Source organism: Argopecten irradians, chromosome 13 (assembly GCF_041381155.1).
Source record: "Argopecten irradians isolate NY chromosome 13, Ai_NY, whole genome shotgun sequence".
NCBI classification, from domain to species: Eukaryota; Metazoa; Mollusca; class Bivalvia; order Pectinida; family Pectinidae; genus Argopecten; species Argopecten irradians.
The window spans coordinates 30,671,903-30,692,087 of NC_091146.1; the positions used below are offsets into that span (position 1 = coordinate 30,671,903).

General features: G+C 37.8%; 1 protein-coding gene across 1 annotated transcript in view; it reads right to left on the reverse strand.

Annotated features, from left to right (window-relative positions):
* Positions 1 to 20,185, reverse strand: part of LOC138306437 (inositol hexakisphosphate and diphosphoinositol-pentakisphosphate kinase 2-like) — a 96,184-nt gene that overhangs the window by 7,688 nt on the left and 68,311 nt on the right. The window contains 11 exon segments of the mRNA XM_069246898.1: positions 1,457 to 1,501; positions 3,408 to 3,513; positions 5,432 to 5,551; positions 5,964 to 6,302; positions 7,026 to 7,151; positions 7,878 to 7,985; positions 9,538 to 9,652; positions 10,251 to 10,393; positions 17,030 to 17,256; positions 17,784 to 17,925; positions 20,118 to 20,184. Of these exon segments, the coding sequence (XP_069102999.1) occupies positions 1,457 to 1,501; positions 3,408 to 3,513; positions 5,432 to 5,551; positions 5,964 to 6,302; positions 7,026 to 7,151; positions 7,878 to 7,985; positions 9,538 to 9,652; positions 10,251 to 10,393; positions 17,030 to 17,256; positions 17,784 to 17,925; positions 20,118 to 20,184 (1,538 nt within the window).

The window sequence follows — 20,185 nt, forward strand, 5'->3', positions numbered from 1 at the left end:
ATCATTATACATGTACAATTTTATAACATTTTTTTCTTAGATTTAACTGTAGGCAACTTAAAAAAAATCTAAATATACATATGTTCACAAGACACAATATATCAGTATTCGTTTAATTTTGATTTTTCAAACACTAAGTTATTCAAACATGTAAATTAATAGCCTTATAGCTAGACCAAAGGGAGAAATATTAAAAAGCCTTAAAATCAATATGAAAAACACAAAATAAAATATTTAAAAATAATAAAAAAATATGCGCCACTTTACAACATGCAGTGAGAGAAATACTCATTAAATATAAATAAAATATTATATTTGTAGTTCATTAAATGGTGTAAAATACAGATTATCTAGACCACAACAACTATCTAATCATGCTCTTACACTTCTACAACAGAGATAAATACATTTAATTTAATGTAATATGACTGAAAAAAATCCCTACTGTACAGTATAACTTTAGTTTCTAGGCCTAATTTCACAAACATTCTTTTAATTTAAGATAATCCCTAACTTAAAATTCTTCATAGGAAAGCGTGACTTACTAGGTACATTATATTAACGAAGGCTCCAAATTGTGTGATTTTAGTATTGCAAAAACAATCCTTACTATACAATATAACTTTATAGTTTCTGGGCCCAGTTTCATGAACATTGATCTCATTTTGGAAATCCTTAACATAGAATTCCTTATAGAAAAGCATTACTGTACATATTTTGAGGAAGGCTCCTTAACTTATTGTTTCCCTTAACCTCTGTAATGCTTTCCTATGGAGGATTCTAAGTTGAAGGAATCCTCAAATTTAAGTAATGTTCTTAAAACTTGGCCCTGGCCTGTGTATTGTTGTTCAGTCTATAGATAACAATATCCACAAGTTATATAATTTTGGAGAGATGTACAGAGGTAAAGAAGTTAAATGATCATTTTTGTATGATAATGAAGTGTATCCCACTTTGGATAGATAGGGGCTAAATGATTGACCGACCTAAAGCCCTCATGTGGTCATCAAGCAAAAAATTAATTTGATAATAAGATTTTAAAAAAAAGTTGCCAGACATCAAATAAAGTAAAAAAAAAGTGTTTTGCAGGGGAGTCAGGAATCAGAAAAAATAAATAAATGTTCAAAGAATATTTATAGAAAAAATTGGCCTTAAAATGTAAAAACAAAATTTATTATTATTGATATATGTAGAGACATTAATTACAAAAATAAATCTTTGATAATGGAATCAAAGCACTTTCAATAGCCCTATGGAATGATTACTGGTACCCCCCCCCCCCCCCCCCCCAACTTATAAATAGATGATCGGATAAATGAAAATTAATTAGTATAATTATGTAAGCTAAAATAATGAAGCATATTTACTATATCCGTACTCTATAACATGCAGTGCCTACTGAACCTAATGTTTTACTACACAGACAGGCAGATACCAGAGGAAGGTGCGGTCTTACCTGGCTTAAATGCTAAAATTGGCAGAATTACCTCCCTTGAGTAAGCTTTTCCATTGAAGAGAAATTAAACACATTTCAACAATATGTAAATAATAATTTACTGTTCTAACTCGGAAAAAATATGTTTCAGAATGTTTCCACAATACCACAACTCGTACGTTTACTCAAATTTAGATGATATACCCGAACATATGTGTCCATATCAACTGAAAATGTTTTTATTACTGGTAATACTGAAAAAAAACATGGAAGCCAACGCCCCTAGAGTTGATGGTTCTTGAGAAGAAGTCATTGACAAAGAAAATTACAGTACAATGTCAAATCCTGATGGTCATCAGATGAAAATTAATTGTCTAGATTTATTTTGATTGATCAAACAGATATCAAATAATCTGAAGCAGGGTTTTGAACTCTTTGGGCAAGGTAAACTAAAGAACTTTCAATTGTGGAAACAAGAGAACCATGGGCCTTAAGGGTCATCTTGTCCATGGACCTTAACGATCATCTGACTATTGGCACAAACTTTTACATCTAGTATTATAATACAACTAATACTGTTTGATAAATGAATTTTAAAGAAATTTGGCTTCATTATCATTTTCAATAAACTTGTAGGTATGTCATTGAGACAAGAAGACAGGATGTAGTTACAGTTAACTAAGGCTACACCATCCTCGATACTCCAGGGGTTCCTATCACTTACGATCTCTACACCCCTGGATTATCTCAGAATAAAACTGGAGGCAACAGAACACAACAGGGTAATACAGTTCTTTATGTACATCAAAAAAGCCATATAATGGTACACTGTGGTTGACTGTGTGGCTTTGAAGTTGGGCGTCGCTCTCTCTATAGTCTTCAAAGAAAATCTTTGCTGGCCTGTGATTGGTCAAATGTTTTTTGCTGAGCTGCTTCCAATGTCACTATGAGATAGCTAGTCCAGGGGTGTAGAGATCGTAAGTGATCGGATCCCCTGGAGTATCGAGGATGAGGCTATGCTGAAATCCTACCATGTCATTATTGACGGTTTTCACATACGTGTTAGTGAAAGGCTATGGGGTCCACACTCTATAACCAAAGACTGATTTCCCTAAAAGCTTCTGTTTGACTATAAAATTACCTATTGATGCAGAAACAAAAGACAAATCTATGAAAATTCAATATCTATAATGCTCGGAAATATTTCATAAATCATGCAGATTGTTTAAAATTCACACACTTAGACATTTTTGAAGGCAAATTATGAAATGTTTGGTAAAATGATTTAAGAAACATGGATTTATCTATAGCCATGTGTACAGGTTGTGACACTCAAACAATTTACCCCTGACAACGCAAGTGGTATCTTCCCCAACTAAGGCTGGAATAGTTCATTGTGATAGCACGGGAGGGGGAGGGGGGGTCAATTTAATAAGATATTATAAAGGGGGATAACTCAAATCTGTTAAGAAGGGGCAATAACTCAAATACATTTGCGAACAAGAGGAAATGTTCATTCAAACATTCGAACTTGTGGAAAAAGCTCATTCAAACCAGCTCAAAAAGGGGGAATAACTCAATAAAATGGTGTCACTTAGTGAAAAAGCTCATTCCAACCTGCTCAAAAAGGGGAAATAACTCAATCAAATAGTGTCACATGGTGTAAAAACTTTTTCAAACCAGCTCAAAAAGGGGAAATAACTCAATCAAACTGTCTCACTTATGGCAAAAACTCATTTAAATTAGCTGCAAAAACAGCTCAACAGGGGAGATAATTCATATAACAGGGGGAATAACTCAATATTTCAAAAGAACAGTTCAGAAGAAATTGACAAGTATTAAATAGGCGGTCAATATTAATTGTATCAGTAACTCACCTAATAATGAACTTGGATTTCATTTTATGAGTCATTATTAAAAAGAATACGATAGAAAACAAATGTCTCTTACAAATTTCATGTAAGATACTAACCTTTGACCCTGGAAGTCTGTATTTCTATTGGTTGAGAAGAATTGATCGGGGTGGCTGAGCCAGAGGAAGGCAGACTTTCATTTTTCTCAGTCGTATCTGTCACGATCTATAGAGAACAGAAAAGTAAATACAATACTGAACTTGATCAAAATGACTAATAATTTTGATTTTTAATATTTCACTCAACCAGACATCACAAGTCAATCCTTCTTCAATGGGAACGATAGATTTTTTTTCTACCACAGTCAAACCTGTCTATAAAGATCACACAAGAAACAGAAGAAAAATGATCTTGATGTAGCCAGGTGGTTTTTATACACAGGTTGAATTGTGTTGAAATGGACCATTTGGGACCCTAGAAAAGTGGTCTTTTTATGCAGGTGGACTTTTTAGAGAGGTGGTCACTAAGGCAGGTTTTACTATTTTTTTTTTTTTTTTTTTTGATAATGAGAGAAACTATACCAAATTTGCTAACTCTTTATCACAAAACTAACTTTAAGATAAACCCATACTGTCTCTATAAGTAAGATAAACCCATACTGTCTCTATAAGTAAGATAAACCCATACTGTCTCTATAAGTAAGATAAACCCATACTGTCTCTATAAGTAAGATAAACCCATACTGTCTCTATAAGTAAGATAAACCCATACTGTCTCTATAAGTAAGATAAACCCATACTGTCTCTATAAGTAAGATAAACCCATACTGTCTCTATCTAAAATATAAGTAAGATAAACCCATACTGTCTCTATAAGTAAGATAAACCCATACTGTCTCTATAAGTAAGATAAACCCATACTGTCTCTATAAGTAAGATAAACCCATACTGTCTCTATAAGTAAGATAAACCCATACTGTCTCTATAAGTAAGATAAACCCATACTGTCTCTATAAGTAAGATAAACCCATACTGTCTCTATAAGTAAGATAAACCCATACTGTCTCTATAAGTAAGATAAACCCATACTGTCTCTATAAGTAAGATAAACCCATACTGTCTCTATAAGTAAGATAAACCCATACTGTCTCTATAAGTAAGATAAACCCATACTGTCTCTATAAGTAAGATAAACCCATACTGTCTCTATATAAGTAAGATAAACCCATACTGTCTCTATAAGTAAGATAAACCCATACTGTCTCTATAAGTAAGATAAAAACCCATACTGTCTCTATAAGTAAGATAAACCCATACTGTCTCTATAAGTAAGATAAACCCATACTGTCTCTATAAGTAAGAAGATAAACCCATACTGTCTCTATAAGTAAGATAAACCCATACTGTCTCTATAAGTAAGATAAACCCATACTGTCTCTCTATAAGTAAGATAAACCCATACTGTCTCTATAAGTAAGATAAACCCATACTGTCTCTATAAGTAAGATAAACCCATACTGTCTCTATAAGTAAGATAAACCCATACCTGTCTCTATAAGTAAGATAAACCCATACTGTCTCTATAAGTAAGATAAACCCATACTGTCTCTATAAGTAAGATAAACCCATACTGTCTCTATAAGTAAGATAAACCCATACTGTCTCTATAAGTAAGATAAACCCATACTGTCTCTATAAGTAAGATAAACCCATACTGTCTCTATAAGTAAGATAAACCCATACTGTCTCTAAGATAAACCCATACTGTCTCTATAAGTAAGATAAACCCATACTGTCTCTATAAGTAAGATAAACCCATACTGTCTCTATAAGTAAGATAAACCCATACTGTCTCTATAAGTAAATGCAATGCATGATCATGATGGCCACAATTGTTCAATTTTCCTCTTTCTCAACTGAGTTTCACAAAGCAATTTTCTTCAGCAGAAACAGCAAAAATTTCATTTTTACACTATTACAATAATATAATACATGTATGATTTCATAATTTCTTTCGTAATTGAGAGAAACTATACCAGATATTGCTTACACTTCATCACAAAAATAAGATAAAGCAATACTGTCTCTAAATGTAAATGCAATGCATGATCATGATGGCCAATTATTTTAAGATAAACTCATACTGTCTCTATAGATGTTGTATTGTCTGTCTTGTCTGTAACAGGTTCTTTGTTTGTCTGCTCCTCATCGTCACCCCAATCCCACTCTGGAACCGTCGGGTCGGGAGATCGAGGCTCCGGCACCTAGAATGGTACAACAAACATCTTGTAAATTACATCTGTTTAAGGTTTGAACGTAACATGTTGTACCGTATTTATTCCATTAGAAGCCCCGTCTCTAATAAAGGACCCCTCCCACACATATTCTCTTAGGGCATTTATTGGAATAGATACGGTATATGTATTAGTGTGCAGCTTACCTTTACCTACATACAGGTGTAATAAAAATTTCGTCACAATTTATTTTCATTTTTTCCCTCTTAACAACCACAAAATTTAATCGTACATGAAAATAAGTCAATTTACAGTAAACTTCATAACTTCCTACACTCAAGATTTTATAAGCTTGTTCATGAAGTCACAGACTCGTACATAATGTGGACTGTGATTCATTAATCATCTGAACCTATCTATTGGAACACATCTTCTATCTTACCTTTGTCTTTGGTTTGTTAAACGGCAGTGACATTTCTTCCTTATTTAGAGATTTTGGTGGATCAGGGTTGCTATGGTGATCAAATATGTCCGACTCCTGAAGTTCCTCCAAAGTTTCCTGGATAACCATTGGAGCAGATCGAGGTCTGTCCACATACGACCAGGTCTGAAGGTCATCCCCGGGGCGAGGCCTGTCTGAGTATGACCTAGCCTGTAGGTTGTCAACAGGGCGTGGCCGGTCCGCAGATGTCTGGGACGGTGGAGCATCATCCTCATGGGCCTTTTGTTCACTATCTACATTTGAACTGGTTGCAATTGAGTCTTCATCTGTACTCAGACGCTGAAATAAGGATGTTTAATAAAATCAAGTAATTGAAGATATAGGGCAATTTTAGATTATACGGTTTGACTCGTAGGACCAAATTGTTTGTTTATGAGTTAAAGACGAACCTGGTGATTATTGTTTTCAGACGGGCCTTAACAAAACCCTCACAGGCCTGTATCAAAAACTGCAGGTCAGTGATGATTTATACTTGAAATAATAACTTTAACAAACAGTCAAACCGGTTCTGAATGAACGAATACGACCTAGGATTCTTGATTCATCTTGTTACCTCCCCTGCCTGAAATCTTACCACAACGTCTGTATCTCGTTCTCTATCTTATCGTGTGCCTGTTAAACCCTTTAACTCACAACAGTTACTGAAACCACAGTAAACTATTTTTATGTTTGTCATCATATTTAACCTCAATATTTGGGTCACAATCAGCTAGTTTTCTAAAGACTGAACTCTCCTTCAATTAACCTAATTTATAATTGAGTACAGTGACCTAATTGTCCGATAATGGATTTTTATGAAATTGCTAAAGATGGAATTACATTTACAGTAGGTTTATATAACCTGTCAAAACTGGCCCTTGTCTTATCCAGATCTCTGTGTATTTCAGTATGACATTTCCCTTCTTTATAGTAAATTACTATAAAAAAGTTTATAATCCAAAGACAACGACTGTAGCTGCTGTATGTAATATATTTGATATTGTATTAGCATAGATCACATACCTTTTCCTTTTTAGACAATGTGTGGTACCCACGACCAACTGGAAAGTCCAGGATCTTTTCCCCATGAGTGTAAGCACCTGGACTGAAGTGTAGCTCAACATGGAATCTTTCATCGGAAGAAATTTCCTGAAATTACAAATGTGTTCATCAACTTATTTCTGTGTAAATATATAGTTGGAGGATTAAGTTATGTTTTGAGTCTTTGAAAAACTCAGGTAATTTAAGTACAGAGAAAGTGTAAGTATGCAAAAACAACCTATTTCTTGCAACTTTACCTTTTGACTCCAAATTCAATTCCATACTGTGTTATCTCATCAGCTACCATTGTATAAAGTTTCAACAAATTCATCAATCTTATCAGTTATTCATCAGTTATTGTCTGGAAACATTTCACAATATAATTTTAATTACAGTGACATTTACTTTTGACCTTTTGACCCCAAATTTAGTCCCATGTTACCACAAAAACTATCATTTTTTGAAGTTTCATTAAATCTATCAATCGGTTCTGAAGTTGTCGTATGAAATCCAACATTTGCCAAAACAATCTATTTTCAGTTACAGTGACCTTTCCACTTGACCTTTTGGCTCTAAATAAAATCCCAAGCTGTGTTACCTCATGAACTACCACTGTATGAAGTTTCATCAAAAGCAATATCTTCTGAAGTTATCATATGGAATCCAAACTTCCAGGCAGACAGATGGACAGTCAGACAGACAGATGGACAGACAGGTGAACAGACAGACAGACATACAGGTAGAAACGCTATGGTCCCTTCCAGCTTTATTGGAAGGAGACTAACAATAGTTCATTGTGACAACACTATAATCAACAATAATTCTATGACTCACCTTACTAGGGTCCTCAAACATCATGATGACGATCTGCGTCATGTAGTTAAGCTCAGACAATTCACTGACAAAGTCCATGGCCTTAGACCATTGTGTGTCTGTGTTTTCCTGTGAAAAAATGGAATAATGTTTAAATTATTCTGTCAATTCACATATGTTCATGTGTAAAATTTTGTTATCTCCCTTTATTTGAATGGTTAGATAACTTGTAGTGTAGCTGTTACCCTGAAAACCTGTCGATAGCAACATCAAACTATATTAATAAGTAGATATACATGTACTGTATTCGACGCGATAAGAGCCCATGTCCCTATAAGCGCCCCTTCCCCTTTTTGAGGCCACAATTTCAATTTCCCAGGCATAAATATAGACCAAAACTACACAAAACTGTATATATTTGCAATAATTTTGTCTTATTAGCACCTTTGCATTTTTTCCAATTTTTTAAATGCCCTGGGCACTTATTGGGTCGAATGTGATAGGTACATTTGTTTTTGCATTCAATGTTCTACCAGGCATATTGTAAATGTTCGGTAAGAATTGGGTTGAACAACAAAATTCCATCAATTTGGTTGAGATATCCCTACTCACTTGATAGACCTAACTAAGATTCTATTTTCTCCCATACTTGACAGGGTTATCCTGCAGTTGCTAGGGAAAGACAACTCTGTCTTTTACCGGGGTAGGGAAAAGACAGCTCAAATGCGCTAGACAGTGATGTCATCAATACGTGCTGTAACCATTTTTACACACAGTGACATTCATGTTGACTGAATAGTATGAGAGAAGAAGAATCTTTCATGGGCCAGTCAGGTGGACAGGGATATCTCAACCCTTGTGAAAGATTCTGGCCGGCAACCCTTCGCAATTGTCGGGTTGACAAACCAAAATCTTTCACTTCGGTTGAGATATCCCTGTCCACTTGACAGATGTAGGATTCTAATATCATTAACAGTCAAGATGATGTTGATAGAATAAATACAAATATCTACAATGTAGTTTTCATGGTAATTGGGTAGATGCCATTCAACAAAATTTACTTGACATACGTGTACCCTTTTACTGATAATTTAAAAAGTGATCAAACCTGTATTTATTACTACAAATTGTGTGTCAGCTGACTCTTATATGTTGTGTAAGGAGCTAGCGACCAGCTACTACAATCAGATAAGATCAAAGTCACTAAGATAAAGATTTCTCCGATACTTGACAGGGAAAAGATAACTCTGTCTTTTACTAGGGTAGGGAAAAGATAGCTCACATGGGCTTGACAATGACGTCATAGATACATGCGGAGACTACTTTTGAGGACGTCATATAAATTTTTCTGAACTTTTCACAGTTGCTAGAGAAAAGACAACTCTAGCTGGCTTTTACCGGGGAAGGGAAAAGAGAGCTCACATGGGCTTGACAATGACGTCATCGATACATGTAGAGACTACTTTCGAGAACGTCTTTATTTTTTTGAATTTTTCTTTATAATATGGGAGAAAACTAATCAACCATGAGTCTGTCAAGTGGATGGGGATATCTCAACATTCGCGAAAGATTCTGGCGCCAATCCTTGACTAGCCTCAGGTTGATCAGCCAAAATCTTTCATTCAGGTTGAGATATCCCCGTCCACATGACAGACCTATTTAAGATTCTATCAATGTGTACCCCACAGAGTCCTCCGTATCGCAGCATGTTGAGTAGTGAGTGGATGTGACTCTCACTGGTGAAGTATAGTCTTGTCCTCACAAACCTCTCGGGAGACGCTACGTTGTTGGAATACCTGTCATAAACACAGGAGATTTGTTAATTAATTTCATATTATTTTGCTACATAATTATGGATTTTCTCAATATGTTAAAGATGCTCCACCGCTGACAAATGGTATTTTTTCTCTTTTGAAAATAGGAGCGGACAAATTAGTATTTTTCTTTACTTAAAAAAGTTACTTACTTTACACCATTACCACTATTGAAAAGTTTGAGCTTTTAATTTTACTTGAAGATAAAAATATTAAAAATAATTAACTGCCTCCCGATAAAATTCTGTGGCACTATGTCCTATATGTAATGAAGCACTGATTGCTCATGCACCAAAAGCAAATAAATTGATTTATATTATTATTTTTTGTTAATTAAGACATATACCGTATATATATATATCACGATTAAACACCAATTACTGTTCAAATGATGAGTATCGGTCATGCTTTGTTGGCAGTGGAGCATCTTTTAATTTTTTATCATTTAGTTCCATAGTTATGGATTTTCTCAAAATATCAAAGGGATGTTCTTTCAAGTTTCAGACATGATATTACAAATTCAAGGCATGAGGATTTTCTTCATATCTATGTACAATGACGCTGTACAAATCACATTTACTTGGAATTAAGACGTGTACTCTCGCCCTCTTCATCTTCAAACGGACAGACACATTGTTGTAAATCGCTTCGGATCTTTCTCATCAGTGGCGTACATAAACTTTGTGAAATGTGTTGTTTTTCTCCAACTGTTATACCGTATTCCTGTCAAATAGAAACATTAACATTGTACACAGACTGAGCGTCAGATACGTGTTGTTTCTTTCTTATTATTCTGTTTTCAGATTAACTCCTTTGCAGGGAGGTATCGATAATGACTTCATTATTTTATGAGTGAAACTTACATCGTTTTTGTCTGAAAAATACAACGTAAATCACATAACGCTAGCAAACAAATGACGTCGTGATCAATACCTAACCACAAGGGCAGATAACTCTTAAATAGGCAATGGCGAAATAATATTCCTGTCAAACTTGTACACCAATTGTTTAAAACTGAACCAATTTATTTTACAGCAACATTAATTTTGCATTTTCACGCATTAACATTTTCTCTGCAATTTAGTCATATCGTTCACATTACCTTCACTTAAAAAATTTTCTCAATTTTTTTAAACGCTCGCGGAATATGCAAAATTTAACTGTTTTATTATAGTGGTAGTTACTGCTGTATAACCTACATGACTCTGTCTATAGCTAGAATTTGTCTGGACAAGGCTAAAATAGATACAGTAAACATGGCAATTCACACGACAGGGAAATAATTTTAATTACCTGAAGGTCGCTTGATCGCAGTAAATCCCCCACCACCACCCCCCTCACCCCCCTCCCTTCGCATATAATATTTTATAGATTTATGAACTTAATTGCAATTCACAAGATTAAAGATTCACAAAAATATCCATGTTATATATCAGTAATGTATGAGTCCGTACCTGTGGTATCACTATATCTGTCATGGCCCGTGAACATTTACACCGTACCTGTGGTATCACTATATCTGCCATGGCCCGTGAACATTTACACCGTACCTGTGGTATCACTATATCTGCCATGGCCCGAGAACATTTACACCATACCTGTGGTATCACTATATCTGTCATGGCCTGAGAACATTTACACCATACCTGTGGTATCACTATATCTGTCATGGCCTGAGAACATTTACACCGTACCTGTGGTATCACTATATCTGCCATGGCCCGTGAACATTTACACCATACCTGTGGTATCACTATATCGGCCATGGCCCGTGAACATTTACACCATACCTGTGGTATCACTATATCGGCCATGGCCCGTGAACATTTACACCATACCTGTGGTATCACTATATCTGCCATGGCCCGTGAACATTTACACCGTACCTGTGGTATCACTATATCGGCCATGGCCCGTGAACATTTACACCGTACCTGTGGTATCACTATATCTGTCATGGCCCGTGAACATTTACACCGTACCTGTGGTATCACTATATCTGTCATGGCCTGAGAACATTTACACCGTACCTGTGGTATCACTATATCGGTCATGGCCCGTGAACATTTACACCTTACCTGTGGTATCACTATATCTGTCATGGCCTGAGAACATTTACACCGTACCTGTGGTATCACTATATCGGCCATGGCCCGAGAACATTTACACTCTACCTGTGGTATCACTATATCTGTCATGGCCCGAGAACATTTACACCATACCTGTGGTATCACTATATCTGTCATGGCCTGAGAACATTTACACCGTACCTGTGGTATCACTATATCGGCCATGGCCCGAGAACATTTACACCATACCTGTGGTATCACTATATCGGCCATGGCCCGAGAACATTTACACCATACCTGTGGTATCACTATATCTGCCATGGCCCGAGAACATTTACACCATACCTGTGGTATCACTATATCGGCCATGGCCCGAGAACATTTACACCATACCTGTGGTATCACTATATCTGCCATGGCCCGTGAACATTTACACCGTACCTGTGGTATCACTATATCGGCCATGGCCCGTGAACATTTACACCGTACCTGTGGTATCACTATATCTGCCATGGCCCGTGAACATTCACACCTTACCTGTGGTATCACTATATTGGCCATGGCCTGAGAACATTTACACCGTACCTGTGGTATCACTATATCGGCCATGGCCCGTGAACATTTACACCATACCTGTGGTATCACTATATTGGCCATGGCCCGAGAACATTTACACCGTACCTGTGGTATCACTATATCTGCCATGGTCCGTGAACATTTACACCATACCTGTGGTATCACTATATCGGCCATGGCCAGAGAACATTTACACCATACCTGTGGTATCACTATATCGGCCATGGCCCGTGAACATTTACACCGTACCTGTGGTATCACTATATCTGTCATGGCCCGTGAACATTTACACCATACCTGTGGTATCACTATATCTGCCATGGCCCGTGAACATTTACACCGTACCTGTGGTATAATCACTATATCGGCCATGGCCCGTGAACATTTACACCGTACCTGTGGTATCACTATATCTGCCATGGCCCGTGAACATTTACACCATACCTGTGGTATCACTATATCTGCCATGGCCCGTGAACATTTACACCGTACCTGTGGTATAATCACTATATCGGCCATGGCCCGTGAACATTTACACCATACCTGTGGTATCACTATATCTGCCATGGCCCGTGAACATTTACACCGTACCTGTGGTATCACTATATCTGTCATGGCCCGTGAACATTTACACCGTACCTGTGGTATCACTATATCTGTCATGGCCCGTGAACATTTACACCGTACCTGTGGTATCACTATATCTGCCATGGCCCGTGAACATTTACACCGTACCTGTGGTATAATCACTATATCGGCCATGGCCCGAGAACATTTACACCGTACCTGTGGTATCACTATATCTGTCATGGCCCGTGAACATTTACACCGTACCTGTGGTATCACTATATCTGTCATGGCCTGAGAACATTTACACCGTACCTGTGGTATCACTATATCTGTCATGGCCCGTGAACATTTACACCGTACCTGTGGTATCACTATATCTGTCATGGCCCGAGAACATTTACACCATACCTGTGGTATCACTATATCTGTCATGGCCCGAGAACATTTACACCATACCTGTGGTATCACTATATCTTGTTGATTTTAAACATATTTTTATTGTCGTAAATTTTTTACAACAGGAATTGGACACAAGTTTTGCCAACTTAGTAACGTCCTCTCCCGAATACATAATATGAATATATACATAATGGACAGCAATGAAGACAATACATATATATAATATGAATCAAAATTTTCTATTTTAAGAATGAAGGAGAAAAGGGAAAGATGAAGGAGTATAGGAGAGGAGAATAGTTATTTATTAAGTTATAATTATTTGTAAAAGTGATAATTGTATACATAGTTATCTGACTGGCTGGGAAACACCGATCGGTTACTTCCTTAAAACGTTGTCTATTATACACATTCCATAGAAAACATTGCACTGAAGATCCACTCAAAGCCATTCCTTTCCTTGGAAATCTTTCAACTACACCAGCCAGCAGATACAACTAATTTATACTGTTGACATATGTATAACATGTAATCTATTAATCAACAAAGATACGGGGTAGATATAGGGAATGGGGTAGGATGCTCATAATGTCAAAACCTGCCAGTACTATCAATATACATTTGGACTGCCTTTGCAATATTAAGGTTAGCATCATCTTCTAAATCTGCATCTCCTCTTAGTAATGTATCTAATGTGATGTCACCGGGGTACCATTGAAGATCGTTTAATAATGTCTGTCGTATAATGTGATATTTTGGGCATGTAAGGAAAAAGTGATAAGAGTCTTCGCACGTGAATCCACACTCACATCGTGCTGAAGGCAAAAGATTGGATCTGAAAAGATCGTAATTTAAAGTACTTGCTCTATTTCTTAATCTACAGTGGAGAATATTAAGCCGTCTAGTACCAAAATTTAGGAAACACAATTCGGTTTCAGGAAGGAAAGATTTACTTAAATTTGATTTGAAGGTATTTAAAGTTGGAGAATTTCTAATAGATATATCTAAATTATTCCAAAGAGAAGAAGTTGAAGGAAAGAAGGAGTTTAATGTGCGTTGGAGTCTATAACGATGTTGCCTCACGTCCTGGAAATTTCTTAAGTCATAGTTTGTCAGGACACCGATGTTTTCTGGTATTATATTACATAAATATGAGGGAGCTATGTTGTGTTTAATATTATAAAAGAGGGTTAATTTTCTTATCTCTCTCCGTTTAGATAATGGAAGCCATCCAATTTCTTTATAAATAAACTCCGTTTTGGTATATATTGGTAGTCCTGTAATAATACGGGCTGCATCAAGTTGTAAATTTTCAAGATTATTAGAATTTGTGACACCACAATTATCCCAAACTTCACATGCATACTCTAAAATAGGTCTTATATATGTTAGATACATTTTTTCTAATTTTTTTCTGCTTAGTAGAAATTTTAATTTACGAAGTGTTGCTATATATTTCGAAACCTTCTTAATAATTTCATCTATGTGTTCAGACCATTTAGCATCGCTACTTAAAATTACTCCTAAATGTTTGTGTTTGTGTGTGTGATTTCTATTACTGTATTGTTGAATGTAAAAAGTGGCTGGTAAGGGAGATTTGAAAGAGATACTAATATAATTTCTGTCTTTCTGTCTCACTATATCTGTCATGGCCTGAGAACATTTACACCATACCTGTGGTATCACTATATCGGCCATGGCCCGTGAACATTTACACCATACCTGTGGTATCACTATATCGGCCATGGCCCGTGAACATTTACACCATACCTGTGGTATCACTATATCTGTCATGGCCTGAGAACATTTACACCATACCTGTGGTATCACTATATCTGTCATGGCCTGAGAACATTTACACAGTACCTGTGGTATCACTATATCTGCCATGGCCCGAGAACATTTACACCATACCTGTGGTATCACTATATCGGCCATGGCCTGAGAACATTTACACCGTACCTGTGGTATCACTATATCTGCCATGGCCTGAGAACATTTACACCGTACCTGTGGTATCACTATATCGGCCATGGCCCGTGAACATTTACACCATACCTGTGGTATCACTATATCGGCCATGACCATACTGAGAACATTTACACCGTACCTGTGGTATCGCTATATCGGCCATGGCCTGAGAACATTTACACCGTACCTGTGATATCACTATATCGGCCATGGCCCGAGAACATTTACACCGTACCTGTGGTATCACTATATCGGCCATGGCCCGTGAACATTTACACGATACCTGTGGTATCACTATATCGGTCATGGCCCGAGAACATTTACACCGTATCTGTGGTATCACTATATCGGCCATGGCCCGAGAACATTTACACCGTACCTGTGGTATCACTATATCGGCCATGGCCCGTGAACATTTACACCGTATCTGTGGAATCACTATATAGGCCATGGTCCGAGAACATTTACACCGTACCTGTGTTATCACTATATCGGTCATGGCCTGAGAACATTTACACCGTACCTGTGGTATCACTATATCGGCCATGGCCCGTGAACATTTACACCGTACCTGTGGTATCATTTTATCGGCCATGGCCTGAGAACATTTACACCGTACCTGTGGTATCACTATATCGGCCATGGCCTGAGAACATTTACACCGTACCTGTGGTATCACTATATCGGCCATGGCCCGTGAACATTTACACCGTACCTGTGGTATCACTATATCGGCCATGGCCCGTGAACATTTACACCATACCTGTGGTATCACTATATCGGCCTTGGCCTGAGAACACTTTACACACCGTACCTGTGGTATCACTATATCTGCCATGGCCCGTGAACATTTACACCGTACCTGTGGTATCACTATATCTGTCATGGCCCGTGAACATTTACACCGTACCTGTGGTATCACTATATCTGTCATGGCCTGAGAACATTTACACCGTACCTGTGGTATCACTATATCTGTCATGGCCCGTGAACATTTACACCGTACCTGTGGTATCACTATATCTGTCATGGCTCGTGAACATTTACACCGTACCTGTCGTATCACTATATCGGCCATGGCCCGAGAACATTTACACTCTACCTGTGGTATCACTATATCTGTCATGGCCTGAGAACATTTACACCGTACCTGTGGTATCACTATATCGGCCATGGCCCGTGAACATTTACACCGTACCTGTGGTATCATTTTATATCGGCCATGGCCTGAGAACATTTACACCGTACCTGTGGTATCACTATATCGGCCATGGCCCGTGAACATTTACACCGTACCTGTGGTATCACTATATCGGCCATGGCCCGAGAACATTTACACCGTACCTGTGGTATCACTATATCTGCCATGGCCCGAGAACATTTACACCATACCTGTGGTATCACTATATCGGCCATGGTCCGAGAGAACATTTACACCGTACCTGGGTATCACTATATCGGCCATGGCCTGAGAACATTTACACCGTACCTGTGGTATCACTATATCGGCCATGGCCTGAGAACATTTACACCGTACCTGTGGTATCACTATATCTGCCATGGCCCAAGAACATTTACACCATACCTGTGGTATCACTATATCGGCCATGGCCCGTGAACATTTACACCATACCTGTGGTATCACTATATCTGCCATGGCCCGTGAACATTTACACTGTACCTGTGGTATCACTATATCTGCCATGGCCCGAGAACATTTACACCATACCTGTGGTATCACTATATCTGCCATGGCCCGTGAACATTTACACCGTACCTGTGGTATCACTATATCGGCCATGGCCCGTGAACATTTAAACAGATCCTCAGCCTTCCTGATCTGGAGCGTCGTCTGATTGTGCTGTAGGTCGTACTTTATACAGTCATATATATCAGGTATTTTACTGATGTCAAATCGACCGTCCTTCATTTTAAAATCCTTCTCCAGTTTGGCCCAGCGACGAATCAACAGTTCCCACGATTCTCCGTTATATAGTTTCAGTTCTATAAATAGAAATACGATATAAGATAGACGTACATGAAATTAGCCTGTCTCCATTCATAGCAACTAACAATAGTTAATATTCATTAGAGTTGGTCACCTGGCTCAGTTTGATTGTTACATGATTAAAAGTATACTAGCTAAATATGATTTCTGCTAATCCGAGGTTATGGCAGCCATCTTGATGCAGACAAAAATGAGATGATTCTTTAGCTAATTTATCATGCTAAACTTTGACCTATGATCTCATGTTTTGACCTGATCTTCACTTTAACGTCTGACTTGACCTTTGAAGACTTGTGCCCTGACCTTTAACCTAACCTAATCTTTGACCTTTGATATGACCTTTACACTATATGAATAACATCTAGCCTAAGCAACATCCTAATCTTTATCATCATGTCTGATTCACCTTACCTTTATGTTCACCTCTGACCTCACCTTTATATTCACCTCTGACCTTACCTGTACTCTGACCTGACCTATAAACTCACCTCTGACCTTTTCAGTACCCTAACCTCTGACCTACCTCTATGTCGATGCTCCATCTTGAGTCGACGTATCTGTGCTGTAAGTTCTTTAACCATATCATGGATACTGCGACACATTTTCTGCGGGTTTGAAATAAATTTCAGAGCTCGACTCAGGGAATCGGTCCGTGTAGGGGCAAGCTGTAGAGACAAAAGATAAAACTTGTTTATTTCAAACATAGATGATCTGATGATTAGTTAAATAAATTGTATTCAACCCATTAAGTATCCGTGTCCCTATATGCGTCCTTCCCCTTTTTAAGGGTTCAAATTCACTTACCTCAAATCAAATACAGACTGAAACTATGAAAACCGAGTTCTTTTGCAAATTGATCAATGGCCTAATCTGTGCAATAATTTCATGAAATGTTAGCCCATATTTGTTTCCGATACAGATAACACACATATATAGAATGTTTGGTTGTCAAGGGCCTTAACGGTCATCTGACTATCTTGGCAATAGCTGTATAGGAAAATAATTAGATATGGTGTCATGGTAGCCATCTTCAATCTGGGATCAACCAGAGATATAACAACACTTTGACAAGATCATATCGGCCACATTTCATGTTTCAAGTTTCAGTTAAATTGCACTGGTAGAACTTGAGAAGAAGTTCAAATGTGTTTTCAAGATGGCATCTGTGGCAGCCATCTTGGATCATCTGTGGCAGCCATCTTGGATTTTGGATCGACATAAAATATAACAACACTTGGTCGGGACCATGTCAGGATCATTTCATGCAGGTTTCAGCTTAATCACACTGGTAGAACTTGAGAAGAAGTTCAAAATTAAAAGATTTTAGCTTAATTGACCCCTGTGACCTTGAAAGAAGGTCAAGGTCATTCATTTTTATAACTATGGTAACCCTTCATCCCAGCATGCCACCAGCAAAATATGAGTATCCTGGACTTTTGGGTTAGTTAACAAAAATCGTTCAAAGAATTTAGCCTATTTGACCCCTGTGACCTTGAAAGAACGTCAAGGTCATTTAATTTTCACAACTTTGGTAGCCCTTCATCCCAGCATGCTACAGGCCAAATATGAGTATCCTGAACCTTTTGGTTAGTTAGAAGAAGTCGTTCAAAGATTTTAGTCTATTTGACTCCTATCACCTTGAAAGTAGGTCAAGGTCATTCATTTTCACAACTTTGGTAGCCCTTCATCCCAGCATGCTACAGGCCAAATATGAGTATCCTGAACCTTTGGGTTAGTTAGAAGAAGTCGTTCAAAGATTTTAGCCTATTTGACCCCTTGTGACCTTGACAGTACGTCAAGGTCATTAATTTTCACAACTTTTGTAGCCCTTCATCCCAGCATGCTACAGGTTAAATATGAGTACCCTTGACCTTTTGGGTTAGTTAACAAAAATCGTTCAAAGAATTTAGCCTATTTGACCCCTGGTGACCTTGACAGTACGTCAAGGTCATTAATTTTCACAACTTTTGAAGCCCTTCATCCCAGCATGCTACAGGCCAAATATGAGTACCCTGGACCTTTTAGTTAGTTAGAAGAAGTCGTTCAAAGATTTTAGCCTATTTGACCCCTGGTGACCTTGACAGTACGTCAAGGTCATTAATTTTCACAACTTTTGAAGCCCTTCATCCCAGCATGCTACAGGCCAAATATGAGAACCCTGGACCTTTTGGTTAATTAGAAGAAGTCGTTCAAAGATTTTAGCCTATTTGACCCCTGTGACCTTGAAAGTAGGTCAAGGTCATTTATTTTCACAACTTTTGTAGCCCTTCATCCTAGCATGCTACAGGCCAAATATGAGTACCCTGGACCTTTTGGTTAGTTAGAAGAAGTCGTTCAAAGATTTTAGCCTATTTGACCCCTGTGACCTTGAAAGTAGGTCAAGGTCATTTATTTTCACAACTTTGATAGCCCTTCATCCCAGTATGCTACAGGCCAAATATGAGTACTTTGGGCCTTACGGTTATTGAGAAGAAGTTGTTTGAATGAAAAGTTTACGCACGGCGCACGGCGGACGGGCACGGCGCACGGCGGACGGCGGACGGCGGACGACGACGGACGGTGCATGATGACTATAGGTCATCCTGACCCTTTGGGTCAGATAACACACATATATAGAATGTTTGGTTGTCAATTCTTAAATAAGGCCAGTCTGTGATTCGCCTACTGATAAATCTGAATTAAGCAGTCATTTGTATGGTGGCCGGTTAGGGCTAACTCGCAATGTCGACTTGTAAGTCGGGAGGCGAGATCGAGAGATTGCCAGTCTCGCAACCTCGCAGGTAGAGGTTGCAAGATTATGAGATAGCAAGGTGGCCCTAACTGGCCACCATACATTTGTCTGACTGGTTTCTGTTACCTTTTGATAATCAGCTTCATCAAATTCCTTGTTCACGTTCAACATGGTCATAAGTCGTTCCTTGACTC